General features: G+C 38.4%; 1 protein-coding gene across 1 annotated transcript in view; it reads right to left on the minus strand.

Moving 5' to 3' along the window:
- Positions 1-549: 549 nt before the first annotated feature.
- The window catches only part of LOC103746381 (phospholipid scramblase 1-like), a 35,718-nt gene continuing 17,797 nt past the window's right edge, over positions 550-18,470 (minus strand). The window contains exons 2-6 of the mRNA XM_008848549.1: positions 9,632-9,674; positions 6,781-7,001; positions 5,201-5,362; positions 3,321-3,482; positions 550-606 (exon numbers count right to left, since the gene is read on the minus strand). Coding sequence (XP_008846771.1) covers positions 550-606; positions 3,321-3,482; positions 5,201-5,362; positions 6,781-7,001; positions 9,632-9,674 — 645 coding nt within the window. The remainder of the gene's footprint in view (positions 607-3,320; positions 3,483-5,200; positions 5,363-6,780; positions 7,002-9,631; positions 9,675-18,470) is intronic.

Raw genomic sequence — 18,470 nt, forward strand, 5'->3', positions numbered from 1 at the left:
ATATTTGCAAAATAATTACATTAGGCATTTGGTATGAATTAAATTATAGATAAATAGAGGAATGTATTTTGTTAAACTTATAATGCCTAATTTTATTTTAAAATGGAAAACAAGTCAGGAATTAAAATTCAAACATATTTTTTATAGACCAGAATCTTTAAAAATATGTTGAAATAGACAATATTTGCAAAATAATTACATTAGGCATTTGGTATGAATTAAATTATAGATAAATAGAGGAATGTATTTTGTTAAACTTATAATGCCTAATTTTATTTTAAAATGGAAAACAAGTCAGGAATTAAAATTCAAACATATTTTTTATAGAAAATTTCAAAACCTTATGTCCATTTCCCCAAATTCCCAGTGAATATTCACTGAAGTATATAAACACTTTTATAAGCTACTGATCTAGGAGATAAACTCTAGTACCTTGAAAAGCAAACTCATATGACAGTGTAGTTACATGAGTCCAAGTTTAATTCATGCAGGTATGAGTGATTTCCATATTTAGACTCCACATTTTCCAAGGACGTTTTTATTAATCCATTAACAACAAAATAATTTTGTTTTCTTGATTGCATTGCTTTCAAAAAACATGAAGTCCTAGAGAAGGAGAAAAATATTAAAATCAGCTTTCAGCAATAAAACTGAGGTCCGTTTTCAGATGAAGAAACCCAGGGAACTCAGAGGTGGAAGGCAGGAGAGTTTTGAGTTTGAAGCCAAATTGGTGGACACTGTGAGAGCCTAGGCCAGAAAACAAAACAAACTATAAAGAAAGACTAAGGAAAATGAGAAGATACGGACAGACAGATGTACAAAGAAAAGTTTTCCATAAAGCAAAGTGCATTAACCTAGAAGATACTTCGTCACACAAATAAGCTGAGGACAAAAATGAAATGCAACACAATCTCACTTACATGGGAAATATAAAAGTGTGGACCTCAGGGTTCTAAAAGAATAGGGTGGAGGCTGGAGACATGGCTTGGTGGGTAGGAGCGCGCACTGCTCTGAGAGAGGTCTAGGGTTCAGTTCCCAGCACCTATAGCAGGCTGCTCACAACTGCCTGTAACTTCAGCTCCAAGGAATCCAGTACCTTCTGGACTCCTCAGGCACCTGCACTCATATACACATATCCACACAGTCACACACATATAAATAAAAATAAGTCTTAAAAATATACTAAAATCTTTTGGAAAGTAGCTGGGGGTGGTGGTGCATGACTTTAATCCCAGCACTCTGGAGCCGGAGGCCAGCCGATCTCTGTTCAAAGCCAGATTGGCCCACATAGTGAGGCCTTGTTTCACAAAAAAATAAATAGGGGGCTGAAGAGATGGCTTAGCGGTTAAGAGCCTGACTGCTCTTGCAGAGGACCCGGGATCAAGTTCTAACACTCACATGGCCGGTAACAACCCTTTGTAACTCCAGTTCCAGGGTAATCTGACTCCCTCTTCTGACCTCCATGGGCATTGCATGATAGGGGTGCACTTACATACTTGCAGGCAGTATACTCATACACACAACATAAAAATAATAGACAAAATATGATAGTTCCCAGAACCTGCAGCTAGAAGTTGGGTTCGGGAAACTGGAGCCAAATCAAAGGTTCAGGAGTTTCAGCTATGACAGTAAGTTCTAGGGATCTGTGGCACATCTCTGTTACCATAGTTGTTAATAATATACTAGATATTTCAAAATTGCCAAGAATTTTAAATATTCACATTCCAAAACAAGGAAAATTGCTTGAGGTAATGAATATGTCAGTTAACTTGATTTAATCATCCCAGCAGATACTCATATCAAGACATCAGAAAGCACCCATAAGTATATGAAAATACTATTTGTCAATAAAAAAATGAAGCTGTTGTAATATTGAAACTATTATTAACAGATTATCACATATCTCAAATTTGAGAGAACAGCACAATGAAATGCCAGTGTCTCCTCGCCTAGTTCAATAATTACCAACCATGAAGAGGTTTGGTGAATCTGTCACATTTCTGAGATCTCCGTGATTTTACTCGCTTTTTTAATTTAAAAGCAAATCTTAGATGGGTGTGGTGGCTCACACCTGTAATCCTAGCACTTGGGAGATTAAGGCAGGAGGATTGCCATGACTTTGAGGCCAGTTTAGGCTACAGAAAGATACCCTATCCCCCCCCACCAAAATGTGATGAAATGAAAGGAAATCTGAATACCTCAACACATACCTTTTGAAATACATGCACCCTGTTAGACTTATTCATCACCACATACCGTGAATACATAAAAAGACAAGAATTTGTTTTATCATTTGTTAGCCAATGTTCATGTTTCTCTGAATGCCATGTACAGGTCTGATTAGTTTAATCAAATGTGCATCTATACCTGGTCCACAAACTATATACGTTAGTATCTCCCAAATCTCTTTCCTTTCACTGTATTTTTATTTTCTTTGACATTTCTTTGTTGAAGGACCTGGATCATTTAGTTCCATACACTTTTTGTTTTTAGGTTTTTCAGATTTAATTCCCCAAACAAGGTAAGGAGTTGCTCTAAACCTTGGCGCACAATGGAATGACCGAAAGGTGCAATATAGATTGAAGGGTTGACCGTATCTGCAGATTTATTTTTATTGGTTGGGGGGCATTTGGATATTGGGGGTCTTGAGTTACTCAGGTGTTTCTACTGTGAAGTTAAGGTTGGAAACCACTGATCTGTCCCCAAAACCTTCAACTTTGGGGACCTGGCGAAATTTCCTGGGTGCTCTACAAACTTCTGGTTCAGAGCCTAACAGTGTAGGCTCAATAAGCTCAGGGTCACTACTCTATTGAAGATATTTCCAATAAATTGATAGTTAATTCTAGAGACTTGCTTGACTGTGTACTCTTATTGACGATTACTTTCTAATATATTAGATAATTTAGTCACTTAACATCAAGATAAAAATCTTTGTTTCAATAAGTTTCATTATATATGTCTTCACTAATTATCTGAAGCTTCAACTTAACTGTTTTTAAAGTTAGAGCCCCTCTGACATACAAATTGTGTATCTTCCCATTTGAAACTGCATGGAGTTTTTGGATAGAAACTATGTCACTTGTGAATCCAAAGTATAAGAAATAAGATGGAATTTCACAACTAGGACTAAGTATGAGCTCTTCTTGTTTTGTTTTGTTTTTCTTTCATTTTTTTGAGAACTTGATACATACATACTATGAAATGTGATGCCCACCCCATTTCCCCCGAGAAAGTTATCTCTAAGTGTATAATTTCCTAAGTTATTTCAGGATCATTCTAGAAACTTCATCTGAAGCCAGAATTAGCAGAAACAGACTTACTATGAGGAAACAAGCACCAAGTATCACAGCCTTGATCTTCACATCAAGGTCTAAAGGAAACTGGATTCCAAAGTTGTCAACATCTGTAAAAACCTCCTTCAGAAAACCAGACCAGTGCTTAGAAATCCTGCCAATCACAATTTGTTCATCAAGAGATTTGATCTGAATTGAAAACAAAACAAATGAGCAAAATGATAGGCTTAAAAAGTTCTAGAAAACTGACATAAATAATGATAATAATAAACTACTTTCATAGTTAGAGTAACATGAAAAAAATGCTCCATTTAAATTGTGCATCACATGTAACAAAAGACTGCCAGGTAAAACCTGAACTTTCAGTTTTACATATAAAAATTCATAGTTTTTCCAATGTTCTCATTTGTTGCTAAAATTAAATTAGATGTCTGCTTAAGTTTTGTTAATATTGTTTCTGAAAATAGAAATAATTTTTCACATGTCCGGATTTTTGACAGGAGTGCCATCTCATATGGGGAGAAGTATTAGTATACATTACCATTATAAAGTCTCTAAGACATTTTACCTACTTACACAAACATGCCCACATGTGTGCTCAAAGCATACATACACACACCTTTTAAATCCTTCATAAAACCTCTGTGTCACCTATGCCTTCTTGGAACTGCCCACTCTGTAATTGGATGTTGAGGCCAATGAAAGGGTCCCTGCTTATGTAATTGGTTTCTAAGAGAGGAAATAAAACCCGCATGACAACGTAACAAAATGAACCTGGAGAGATGAAGGCGTGACATGAAGGTAGAGTTCCAAAGGCTCATCATAAGCCCTAGTCAGGGTTAGAGCACCTTTGCCCTTTCTGTGGAAATACAGGCCTCACTTTGACCAGATTTTCTGACTTTGGAAGGGAATCAGGATGTCAAGATGACAGAAAATTTCCCAGGTTTTAGATATTTGCAACTACATAACACATATGACAATAGAACTACTGTACTGCAATTCCCCCATGAAGTAATTATAGAAAATATGCTTTCCCGTTGACCTAATTTAGTATAAAAGTAATAGAAGACGCACAACTGGGCTGTGGGTATTATACTTGTACTAACTTTAAGAGTATTTCTTTCCAATTGGAAACTCTGTAGGAACTAAAGCTGTGCAACTTTCTGAATATGCCTTTGAGACCCTGCAGGCTGCATTTTGGATTAACAAGCACTTGTGTATTTTGGTGACCAGATTTACACAGCAAGCATCTACATAAAATAGGTGACATTCTCAGCATGCAGAAGCCATATATTTAAATTAACTGTTAGATGACATGATGGCTAATCTTCATTGTCAACTTGATGGGACTTAAAATCACTATGGCTCCATACCTCTGAGGGCATCTATAGGGGTGTTTCCAGAAAGATGTAACTCAGGAGGGACATACCATTAGTGTAGACAACACCATCACATGGTCTGGGATCCTGGGTTGTGCAGAAAGGACAGAGCAAGCGGAGCATCAGAATTCATCCCTTTCTGCTTCCTGACTTGTCATGCAAAGTGACCAGCTGCCTCAGCTCTGCCATCATGCCTGCCCCACCATGATGGACTGTACTTTAAAACATGGGTTAAGATAAACCCTTCTTTCCTTGAGTCCTTGAGTTGCTTCCTGTCAAGTATTTGGCCTCAGCAGTGAGAAGAGTAGCCAACACAGACATCTGGATATTTTTGTCTAAGAGGACTGAGCATCTTTTCCTCATCTAGGATAATCATCCCTTACCTCCCTTTCGGTCAATAAGCATTTCTCAGATCACATTTCTTTTGAAACAGCTGTACTAAATCCTCATTTAATTTGGAGCATCTTGCAAAGTTATATTTGACTTATGAAAGATAGAAAATCCTATAAACCTCATCATATCTAATACCTCAAAGTCAATTTCACCACTACAGCTGCACTCTATGCATGGACCAGTAATTTTTAGAACATCCTCTTTCTTCTCATTTTGAACTGTGAACTTCGGCAGACACGGGTGCCAGTTCTGAACAACATAACCTACTGGCACGCCAGGAGGAGCCTGGACTTCTATCTATAAAAGAAAAAGAACACCAGTTAAATATCCTTATAATCTTATTCTATAGAAGTAGCTTCATTCACAAAGAACTTCTTAAATGTCAGACATTGTTCGAACCCACAAGATGTCCTTAACTAGATTGATGCTATTCCTTTCTTGATTTCATGGAAGATGTAACTGCAGAAAAGAGAGGTCAGTTAACTTGCATCAGAGTCTCAGCTAATACATAGAAGAGATGAGCTGAAATCCAGGAGACCTGCGTGCGTCATCACACCTCTGAAGTATCCATCTAGAGGCCTTACAAAAATCCCTAATATCCTTACTTATGTGAACTGTCTAAATTATTAACAAACTCCTTACACTCATTCATAAACAGTGGTTTATACATGGAGATAGAACTCTGATCACTGGTGCAATTTTCAACGACGAGTCCTAATATTGCTATAAGGGAAAGAATCCGGGCTCTAGACTCATGACCCTGCTATGTATATATTTGCTGGAAAATAATGACAGTGCTTTAATATGCTCCTCTGTAGCAATCATTTATGATGATTAAGTATCATGACACATGCTAAAATGCTTCTCCGTCATAGAGATTTCCCCCAAATTCATTCTCCTTGGATATTCTCATGGATATAACATTATAGCCTAAAAGACATGGAAAACAAAACAATTTGCAAATAAATCAAGCTATTCTCTCAATGTGCAAAATTAAGCCTCAGAAAACCATTTTCCTGTTATCTCTGTTTAAGTCATGCTTGTAGGACAGTCTTTACAGAATGACTGGGGTATGCATGCACACATGGCCTTGGGCTAGAGTTCCAGGCAAAAGTCACTTTCTCTATAAGTCCCTGTGCCCTAGTATCTATATTGGAAGGCACATCTGCAACGAACAGACCACGAAGTGATAGGAAATATCCGTTAGATAGCTGTGACTATATCCACCTGGGATAGACTTGTTACAGAAAACACAACTCATACATGTTTGCTGAAAAGGAAAGAAATGAAAAATACGGGAGATGAAACTTTTTTCTATTTGTTCCTTAGTAGATTGGCCAAAAATCATAAAAGGAGTACATCTATTCTTTTCCTGACTTTTCTTTTCATGTGTTGAACAACAATATTCCCAGATGTTCTTAAAGATGCTCTCTTTATTGGTTTGAGCCATGCCTCTCACAGTCACTTCTGATAAGAGATTTGGCCAAGATGCCTTATAAGACCTTCCCTTGAATATCAAGGATTCTTGTCTGACTTGCTGCTCAACCACACAGGGAAGATTACCCAGAAGCATAGGGTTAGTCACCTGCCTACCATCCTATATAGTTGGCCGAAGACCAAAATATAACCATGTCACTTTGCCTTTACATCTGAACAACACGGTACAAATTCTCGCTGAACTATCTTGCAGGCTGCCCTACTAAGTGCTCACAGACCTTCTGGAGGCAGCAGGGGGAGCAGCAGCTGCTACATCTTAGTGGTCTCTTCAGAGTGATGACTTCTTGTCCTGTGTTATCGAGGATCTTCATGGAGAAACTCCTACAGTGTCCACAACAATGCCGGATGCAGAAATTAGAATCTTCTATTGCATAGTAAACCTTCTGCCCAAACTTGTTCCTAATTTTGTATTGATTAGAGGTTTCAAAACCTGTAACAGCTAAAAAGAGAGAAAAATCATTATCACCAGTGCATGAAAGCACTGAACCTATCTTAAGATCACAAGACATCTACAGAGTCCAGATTCAGATGAAACGCCAAGTAGCACAGGAAAGAGGAGAAAGGAAGCTATTTAAAGATAATCGAGATGGAGAAAAAAAAAGGCAAAAGGAAAATCGGAGAGGTTAGTAATCAAGAGGAATCCAAGCTTCTGTGGGCCATGGAAAACAGTTATTGCTAATTCCATGGGGGGGTGGGGTACAGTGGTGAGAGTGTGGAGGAATGTCCAGTTCCCAAACACAGTTTTCATGAATTATGGAGATGTTAGAATGATCCTTTTAAAATACTATATTGAATAAATTGAGTTGTAATTTTGTCTTATCAGTCATACTTGTCCTATTTTTTTGTACTGTTTGGACAAGGAGGGGACTTACTCTACACACCCACATGCATAAATGGAAAGTGAATTAGAATATCCCATGGAGCCCAGGTACCCCTGAGGAGTGGAGACAGGTACTGGACAAGGGGTTAGGGTGAGGGAGGAGCATGGCAATTTGGACTTCAATTATTGTAACTATATCACAATACTGTATCGTTACACTAATGCCACGGGCATCCTAAAGGAAAGGTGTTTTCTTCATGGCAAAAACAGAGGGACGTTGAATACAGACTCTCAAATGTCATCCTATCAGAAGGAATCGTTTCTCTTTTAGAAACAGAGTCAAATAGTAATCAAATTTGCCCATGACAAAACATCGTCTTCACTGAGACCTGAACAGCCTAAATGTAGTTTCTAGAAAACTGGCTTAGTCTCAACATCTGCCATAAGTGTTTTTGGAAAGATTTTAAAACTGCTTAAAAATTAAATTGTTTCCTGAGAGAGCATATATTATCCAGCGGGCTCTCTGTTAGCTAGTAGTTCTCTATTCTTGTTTATCTGTAAAGTGAGATGAACAGGTTTACACAGCCTCTAGTTTCCTTCCAGTTCTTATGAGATAGAACAAACAAAACAAAAGAATTTATAGGAGGGCTGGAGAAGCAACAGTGGAACTTTCCTAGAATGTACAAGACTTTGGGTTCGAGTCCTGGGACTGTAAAAGAAGAAAGAATCTGTAGTCTATTGATACATCTGCAGCATCCATTACATTTGCAATTACAGGAATCCCAGATGCAGAAAATAAATGGAGTAATCTTTATCTTTTCATATTACCTGTAAATATTAAAAGTAACTAATAAAATAAGCAAATCTTAAATATGTGGGGTTTTTTAATGTTATATGTATGAGTGTTTTGCCTGCATGCATATAAATGTACCCTTGTCTTGCAATGCCTGCCGTGATTAGAAGGGGTGCTGGATCCCCTGGGACTGGAGTTACAGATGGGTTGTTAGCTGTGATATTGGTGCTGGGAACCAAACCTCGCTCCTCTGCAAGAGCAGCCAGTGCTCTTAACCGCTGAGTCATCTCTCCATCCTCAAATATGTGGATTTTTAATAAAGTAAACAATAAAGAATTAGTGGATGTGGATTAATATTTCACACTGAACACTTTTAGTACACAAATACAGATGAAACATAGATCTCAAAATTAGAACTGGAATGCTACATAATGTATAATAGCAGGTTTCTGGGATTTTAAATTCTCAGTAATGTATATTATAAAATTGAATCTTTTTTAAAATTTCAAAATACAAAACATTACAAAAAGTGCTCCTTTCTAGAGAAAAATGTGGTTCAGAAAAATTTAAACAAGTCCAAGTATTTGTAATTTCTAATAATTTACCATATAAGCAATTTAAATAAAAATGTATATTTTAACAAAATCTAAAACTGTGTCACACTCTGCCTATTCCATGTTCTAACAGGTGATAATGATATTCTAGATTCCAACTGAGTTTTCACCATGCTCTGGTATCTAGGAGGAAGATGCATCATGGTTCATACATGTCCCTAGTGGCTGTCCCGATATAGCTAGTGGTTTCCTAAGTTTCTTTTGCACTGAGAACACTCAATCCAAGGAGAAATCTGGAGGCATCTGCCCACTCAGCAGCAGGAGTGCTCTGGGGAGAGCAGACACCCAGGGCCTCTGGTCAGCATCTCCAGTACCACAGGCCCTGCCTGAGCTGGGAATCCACAGCCCATGGGACACAGGTTTGACAGAGCTCCTTTGACCTCCCAGCAGAAGCTGTAGTCAGGATGCAAAAAATGATTTTCCAGAACATCCCCATCCTGATTCCAAAGGGCTGTTCACTTTGGAAGCTGAACTACTGCATGATGTTCTGAAGTCTCAAGAGGATCACGAGTTGCTCAACAACAGCAGAGCCAGTGGAAGTCAGGTAAGGTGATGTGCAGTGGTTGTATAGAGAGAAGTAAAACTAATTCTCGAGCGATCCTTTCTAAATTACTGTCTATATCATGAGGGTAGGTGAGCACTGTATTTACTAACTGACCCCTAATTTGCAGAAATAAATTACAAACAATGCTCATGGCTTAAAGACTGTGAAGACAGATGCTGCAAGCAATCAGGTTTGTCATCCCAAGTCATCCGGAGTGCTACATTTGTCCTGCTGACGGTGTCCTCATCTGTGTCAGCCTCTTCTTTATAGAAATAAGATGCATACAATGAATACATACCTTCCACAAGCTCAAATTGCTGATGAATCAGTATGTGATCTATCTGTTACAGTGAAAAGAAAATTAAGATGAATTTCCAAATATTTTTAGCCAAACAAATTAGAATTAATGTAATTATTTAATATTACATAGAATCATCAACATTTGTCAATATCAAATTTCCTAGTAATTATGTTTTATAAAGAATTAAAACTTAACAGGTTTTAATGAAAAACATATCTATTGAATATAATTATTGCTAATGTGGTCAAATTCAGTCAGTTTGGTATAACTTGGAGTCCATATAAAAAACATTTGTTCTCAAATTTATAAAACATAAAGCTTTTTCTGGGGGGGGGATGTCTTTTTGAGACAGCATCTCCCTGTAGCCCCAGCTGTCCTGGAACTTACTATGTAGACCAGGCTGGCCTTGAACTCACAGAGATCTGCCTGCCTCTGCCTCCCAAGTGCTGGGACTACAGGCGTGCGCCACCACACCAAGCTATAAACATGAAACTTTTTAAAACTCCATTTAAACATTTTTCTACAACTTCCCAATTTATCCTTGACGTCATTGTTTGTGGTAACGGAGGGCATGTATAACTTTTGTGAGCTTGATTTTGTTTGCTTTGGTTTTGGCTGTTGAGACAGGGTCTCCGGAAGTAGCTCACGATGGTCTTACACTTGCAACCCTCCTGTCTCAGCCTCTCCAGTACTAGGTTTAGAGACACGAGGCACCATGCCTAGCATGACCTCGATTCACAAAGAATGTTTCAAGGTATTTTTTTTGAAATATGAACAAGTAAATATTCTTATAACAGACACTCCCAAGTGTTCATTTACAGAACTCCTGTTACTCTTATTTTCCTCAGCAGATTACAAAACAAACATCAAACCTTACATGACTGTGTTAAGCTACCATGCTGTACCACAAAACCCTGAATCAATTTTTCCCTCATTGTTGGCATTTGAAAAATTGCATTTCTCAAAGATTAAAAGCAATATTAATAAGTCTAATTTTATTAATTACAAGAAAATAATGGATCATTTGTGCTGGTTAGTTTATGTCAACTTGACAAATTAGAGAATCCTGGAAAGAGGAAACTCAGTTAAGTACCTCCTTCCTTCAGATTGCCTGTGTGCATGTCTGTGGGGCATTTTCTTGATCATTAATTGATGTGGGAGGGCTCAGCCTACTGTGGGGATGCCACCTCTAGCCAGGAGGGCCTGGCTTGTATAAGAAAGGTATATGAGCAAGTCAGAGGAAACCCGATGGTAAGCAGCATTCCTCCAAGGAGCATTCCTGCCACCGCCCACATCCATGCTGGATTTCTGTCTGGCTTGGCCTTGCAAAGGTCTTGTGCATGCTGCCACAATTGCTGTGGGTTCATATGTGCAACCATCCTATGGTGTCCAGACAACACAGTTTCCTTGACTCCATCTAGCACCTCCAGCCTTTACTATCTTTCTACCCCCTCTTCTGAAACGATCCCTGAGCCTTGGGAGGAGAAGGGGTGATATAAGTCTCCCATTTAGGGCTGAGCTCCCTACAGTCTCTTATTCTCTGAACAATGACCAGTCGTGAGTCTCTGTTAATCACCATCTGCTGCAAAAAAGAGTCTCTGGTGAGAGTTGAGAGATGCACTGATCGATGTCTATAACAGTAAGTCATTAGGAGTCTGTTGAATACTATATCTATTTAGCAGAATAATCGTGACACAGTCTCCCCTATGGCCTATGACCTGTCTAGCCACAGGTTCTTCGTCTTGCTAACAGTGCCAGGTATGGGCTCCATCTTATGAAGTGGGCCTTAAATACAATCAGAAGGTGATTGGTTGATCTAATAACAGTCATGCCAGCATCGCACCAGTGGGCATATCTTGCCAGGCCAGTCATTATTGGAGTTTGCAGAGTTAACAGCTGGGTAACACTGATGATTACTTTTCCCTTCCAGCAGCATGCACAGCACAATCTAGTACTATGAAAGCTTAGGAAGTAGAGATGAAATTTTTAGGTCAGTACCAGCTTGATTTTTTTTCTTGTTTGTTCTATGACTCACACATATAATATCTTCCACAATAGGGTCTTACTGTCACCTTCTGGCAGGTGCTGAAGAGCAATGGCAATAGCCAGTATTGTTTAGGATCCTATAGGACACCTCCTGGTCACTAATTCTAAAAGAGGCAGTTCATTCCTGACATTGGGCTTTTTCTAATCTTTTTTTGTCTTTCTGAGACAGGGTCATCTTATAGCCCCAGCTGTCCTGGAACTCACTATGTAGACCAGGCTGGCTTCGAACTCACAAAGATCCACCTGCTTCTGCCTCCCAAGTTCTGGGATTAAAGGCATGCACCACCACGGCTTTTTATTTTCTAGTCTATGCTATCTGGTTAGGGCCATTGAACCCCCATTGTAAGGTAAATACTTTATTTAAACTCTTCTTACATGTACACACTTTAAGAAATTCTATGATGGTAGGTTTCCACATGACTTTTTCAAAGGGCCTTTAGTGTTAGTCATCCCTCGTCATATACCTCTGCCTGCTCTCCCGTTCCACCTGAATTAGTCTCTCCTACTCCTTGCCAAGCTGTTAAAACTGCAAACTACAATAACAGCTGGCCTGGCAAGATATGTCCACTGGTGCAATAATGGCAATGATGTTGTGGGAGCAACCAACCACTTTCTGATTAGATTTAAGGTTCACTTCACAAGATGGAGCCCCAACCCTGATATCCAGCCAAAGAACTTTTGGCTAGACTTTGTTCTATGAAGGTTCTATAGGTAGCAGGCCATAGGTGAGAATCTAATATTACTATTCTGCTAAATGTATGAAATACTAAACCAACTCCAAACGAATCATTGTTATACTCATAGATGAATGTTCTTGACTACAGTGAACACAGCTGCAAACTATCATGGATAAACAGGTATCTCTGCAGCAGGATACAGAGTCCTTGGCATATGCCCAAGTGATATGGCTGGATCATGTGGTAGATCTAATTTTAGCCTTTTGAGGGACGTCCACACTGATTTCCATAGTGGTAGCACCTCTTTGCGCTCCCACCGGCAGTGAATAAGTGTTTCTCTTTCCCCACATCCTTACCAGTATTAACTGTTATTTGGTTTTTGGATCTTAGCCATTCTGAATTGGGTAAGAGGAAGTCATGAAGTGATATGGCTGGATCATGTGGTAGATCTAATTTTAGCCTTTTGAGGGACGTCCACACTGATTTCCATAGTGGTAGCACCTCTTTGCGCTCCCACCGGCAGTGAATAAGTGTTTCTCTTTCCCCACATCCTTACCAGTATTAACTGTTATTTGGTTTTTGGATCTTAGCCATTCTGAATTGGGTAAGAGGAAGTCATGAAATAGTTTTAGTTTGCATTTCCCTGATGGATAAGGATTACTCCAAGCCATTTGCATTTCATCCTTGACAACTGTTTAGTCCTTTGTTCCAATTTTTAGTTGTTGTTTATTTTCTTGGTGTTTAGTTTTTTGAGTTCTTTGTATACTCTAGATACTATCCTTCTGTCACACAGTTGGTAAAGATTTTTTTCATTCTGTATATTGCCTTTTCACTTGAATGATGGTGTCATTTACTGTGAAGAAGCTTTTTAGTCTCATAAGGTCCCTTTTGTCTGCTGGTCTTTATCCCTACAGTACCTGAGTCCTGTTCAGAAAGTCCCTCCCTGTGAGTCTCAATTCTACAGTATGCCCTACTTTGTAGCCCATCAAATTCAGGGTATCAAGTCTTCTGTTGAGGTTCTTGATCCATTTGAAGTTGAGTTTTGTTCAGAGTGAGAAATGAGGATCTATTTTCATTTTTCTACATCAAGCTATCCAGCTTTAGCAACACTATTTGTTTGAAATGTTTTTTTTAATTTTTTTATTGAATTTTTGTGTATTTTGTGTAGGACATTTCAAATAATCTTAATCATCTTTATATTCCCATCTCCAACAGCACCTTCCCATACCCCCCCCACTGGAGCCCACATACTCTGTCTTCCCTGTTAAGACCCACTGTGTCAAGTCAGTGCCCCCAGACAATCCCCAGTGCAAGTCCATTCACTGATGTCTAGTCAGCCTATCTAGAGTCCCTTGTTTTAAGAAGATCAACTCTTCCTCACCTAGCAGCAATTAGTTGCCAATGTTCTTCAGATAAGAATGGGGTCTTCTGTTCATTTTCCCAGTTCTATGCTGGGTTTTTGTCTGCCTGAGTTTGCATGGGCCTTGTGTTTGCTGACACCATTGCCATAGATTCATATGAGCAGGTTCCCAGGAGCTTGTAGGTAGGGCTTTGTTTCCATATGATCCCACACCTCCTCCCTGGGCTCTTACAGTCTTTCCACCCCCTCTGCCATGATGGTCCATGAGCCTTGGGTGGGTGAAGTTTAATAAAGGAGTCCTTTACAAGGACCAGTATTCAGCAGACACTTGATCTCTACACTTTGGCCATTTGTGACCTTTTGTGTTCCTGGCCCTCCGCTGCATGAGAAAGCTTCATTATCGAGAACTGAGAAATTCACTGGTGTCCTCATTATCCCCGTTTGTGTTCCATAAGCCTCAGGTGTAGAGATTGCATTGGAGATGTGTCACTTAGGCCTGGGGAATTTATAGACAATGTCCATGTCCAGTTGTGGTACTTGGTAATTGTCTCCGACTGGTGTAAAATGAGCTTCTTTGATGAGTGGTTACTGGGATATTTGTCTGTAAATATAAGGATACATATTTTTCCCATAGTAAGAAATCACATTAGAGATGTGACAGTCTTGGGGTTTTCTCTAAGATCTATGACCACTCCAGCTGTGTGTATTTGCTTATATTCACAGTACCAGACTTTAGTTTCCTCCCATTAAGTGGCTTTTAGTCCAATTAGGTGCTGTTGATTGCCCCCAAGATAAAAGTGCCAGTACTGTACCAATGTCGTATGCTATGCTGGCCATTGATGTGGTTATTTGGTCTTGAAGCTGGTGTCAGATCATCCATTGATGTTTTCCTTGGCACCTCCATAGCACTCTCCAAAGCTGAGATCTAGCCTTCAGGGGAAGTGGTTTCAGGTCATTTGCAGCTCTATTGCTCCAAATCCTGTGTCCAAAGTATGTTCTGTCATCAGCAGTAGGGTCTTACCTTCACGTTCTGGGAGGCCATCAAGGGCCGTGGCAATAGTTTGAGTAATTTTGGGAGTCTCTAAAATACCCTGTCCAACAATCAAAGGAATGTTTCCCCTGTCTGGCAGTTTCTTGTTAGGTAGCCTTTAGCTATGCACATGTACTCACGCAGAGTCACTATATATATAATTCATTGTTAGGTTGTTGGACTAATATGATTCCCTCTGGTTTTTTAAAACTAGCTAGGCATTATTTATCTCTCCACTCTCTCACTGTCTAACCTTTCCACCATGGTTTCCCCACTTAAAGTGTCCCCACTTTCCCCACTTCTCCCTTGATAAGCCCAGTCTCCTATGGTCCCCCCCTCTCTTGAGTTTCTTTTCTCCCTTTATCCCCAAGGTTCCTTGTACAACACTCCCTCCCCATCCCATTTAAATAACCCCATTTTTACCCATTTCTCCCTTAGTAACACCTGTCTCCTACTGTTCTCTCTCAGGTTCTTTCTTTTCCTTTATCTCCTTCATTCTCCTGGTTCCTGTGGTTATGTCTGGATACATACTCACTTACAGTAATTTGGTGCTAGGATCCACACATGAAGGAGAACATATTTCATTTGTTTTTCTAAGCCTGTGTTACTTTTCTTAGTATAACAGTTTCTAGTTCCATCCATTCACCTGCAAATTTCATGATTTCATCTTTCTTCACTGCTGAGTAGAACTCCATCGTGTAAATGTGCCACATTTTTATTATCTACTTAGTTGAGACACACTTAGGTTGCTTCCATATTCTTTTCTACAATGTGATTTTTGGGGCCCTTTTTGAAAAATCAGGTGGCTGAAAATGTGTGGATTTATATCTGGGTCCTCAATTCCATTACATTGGTTAATGCGGCTGTTTTATGCCAGTACCAAGCTGATTTTACTACTTGTAGCTCTGTTGTATAACTTGAAATCAAGGATAATGATGGATCAAGTAGATCTTTTATTGTTCAAAATTATCTTGGCTATCCTATTTGTGTGCGTGTGTGTGTGCCTGTGTGCCTGTGTGTCTGTGTGTGTCTGTGTGTGTGTTTCCATATTAAATTTGAGAATAGGTTTTCAATTTCTGTGATGAAGTGTGCTGGAATTTAATAGCGTTTGCATTGAATCTCTGGATTTCTTTTGGTAGGATGGCCATTTTCACATTTTAATCCTACAGGTTCATGAGCATGGGAGGGCTTTCCATCTTCTACTATCTTCTTCAGTTTCTTGCTTCAATATTTAAAAGTTTTAATATACAATCCTTTCACTTCCTCGGTTAGATTTATTCCAAGATATTTTACGGTTTTTGAGACTATTGTTATGGAATCATTTCCCTAGTTTCTGTCTCAGTATGTTCATTGTTGGCACATAGGCTACTGATTTGGGAGTATATACTCTTACATTTCTGAATGATTTTATCAGCTCTAGGAGTTTTCTATTGGAGTCTTTAGGTCTTTGTGTACAGAATCATATCATTTGCAAGTAAGAATACTTTGACTTCTTCCTTTCCAATTTGCATCTCCATTAACCCCTTCACTTGTCTTATTTCAATAGCTAAAACTTCAAGTGTTATGCTGAACAGGAATGGAGAGTGTGGACATCCTTTTCTTGTTCCTAATTTTAGTGGAAATACTTTGATTTTGTTTTTCTACATTTAGTACAATGTTGGCTATGGGATTGTTGTATATTTCCTTTATTATGTTGCCATATATCCCACCTACCCCTAGGTTCTCCATGAATTTTATCATGAAGAATGTAGGATTTTGTCAAAGGTCTTCTCTGCTTCTAATGGGATAACCGTGAGATTTCTATTCTTGAATCTGTTTATGTAGTGGACTACATCCATTGATTTATTTATGTTGAACCATCCCTGAATCTCTAGGATGAAGCTGACTTGATAACGGTGGACAATCTTTTTGATGTGCTCTTATATTTCCTTTGAAAGCATTTTATCAAGACTTTTTGTGTCTAAGTTCATCAGAGAGATTGACAGATAATTTTCTATTTGTTGAGTCTTTATCTGGTTTAACATCACAGTAATACTGGCTTCATGGAGAGAATTTGGAAGTCCTTTTTCCAGTTTATGACATAATTTGAGGACTGTTGGTATTAGTTCATCTTTGAAGTCTGGTAGAACTCCTGGGCACTTTTTAGTTTGGGGATTTTTAATCACTACTTCTATGTTGTAGGTTGTTATGTGTATGTTTAAGTTATTTATGTAATCTTTCTTTTACTTGGGTAGGACATACACACAAATAAATAAACAAATAAATAGAGACATCTATTTATTTAAGACTTTTAAAGACTTTTTCAGTTTAATGCAATATAGATTTTTAAAGTATACCCTTATGATTTTCTGAAGTTCCTCAAGGTCTCCTGTAATTTGTTTGCTTTTCATCTTTAATTCTGTTAATTTGGGTCTCTCTTTTGATTAATTTGGCTAAAGATTTGCCAGTCTTGTTCATCTTTAAAAGAACCAATTCTTCATTTCATTAATGTTTTGTGGGATTTTTTTCATTTCTATTTTATTAACTTCAATGCTGATTTTGTTTATCTCTTACCATCTACTCTTTTTGTTTTTGTTTTATTGTTTTTTTGAGGCAAAATCTCCTTGTAACCCCAGCTGGCCTGGAGCTACCTTTGTACACCAGGCTGGCCTGCCCACCTGCCTCTGCCTCTACCTTGCTGGGATTAAAGGTGTGCACCACCACTCCTGGCCTCCCATCTACTCTTTTTAGATAGTTTGTTCTTTGTTTTCCAAGATGTTCATGTGCATCGTAAAGTTATTAATGTAAGATGTCTCTAATGTTTTAACATATACACTTAATGGTATAATGTTTCCGCTCAGAACTGAGTTTCTTGTGTCTGGTAGATTTTGGCATGTTACATTTGCATTTTCACTAAATTCTAAGAATTTTTAGTTTCTTTCTTAATTTCTTCCATAACTCAATTTTCATTCATTAGTATGTTGCTTAGTTTCTATGACTTTGTTTTTCACATTTTTATTGTTTTTGAGAACCAGGCATATTCCTTTGTGGTCAGATAGAACGTAGGATATTATTTAAACTGTCTTAAATTTTTTGAGATTTGGTTTGTGTCATAATATGTAGTCATTTTTGGAAAAAGTTCCAAGGGTTTCTGAGAAGAAAATATACTCTTGAATATTTATGTGAAATGTTTTGTAGGTATCTGTAAAGGCTATTTGATTGTTGGTGGTTTTTTATTTTATGTTTTTTATATTTTTAAATTTTGCAAAAACTTTATTGAGAATTTCATACATGTATATAAGGTGTTTTGATCAAATCCATGCCCACATCCTCCCCTGCAACATTCCCTCCTCTGAAGAGGTAACCCTAAAATCTTTTAAGGATAGAAGCTGCCAAATACTTTTGACATTTTTGGCCTTTGGAATAGAGTATGTTACTAACAGGCCCAAGGACATTTTGACTTTTAGCCCAGAAATTGGCTACATTTCTTTGGGGTATTTTTTCCCAAACTGCCTAGGCAGTTATTTCCTCTTATTCTTATCACACCACTCTCTGAAGGGGTTACCCAAATTGCCAGTAGGGAATAGGGACACAGACCGCTCTGGCTTCTTCTATGCTGAATACGGATGCAGGTAGAGGCAATTGAAGTACCCCTTCTGTGGGTCTATCTAAGACTCTTAAATTGCAAAACTCTAGTCTCTAAGGGGAAAAGAAAGCCCTTGAATCATGAATAGGAGATGTGAA

This window comes from Nannospalax galili, unplaced genomic scaffold, assembly GCF_000622305.1.
Source record: "Nannospalax galili isolate Female #2095 unplaced genomic scaffold, S.galili_v1.0 scaffold3164, whole genome shotgun sequence".
Taxonomy (NCBI): Eukaryota; Metazoa; Chordata; class Mammalia; order Rodentia; family Spalacidae; genus Nannospalax; species Nannospalax galili.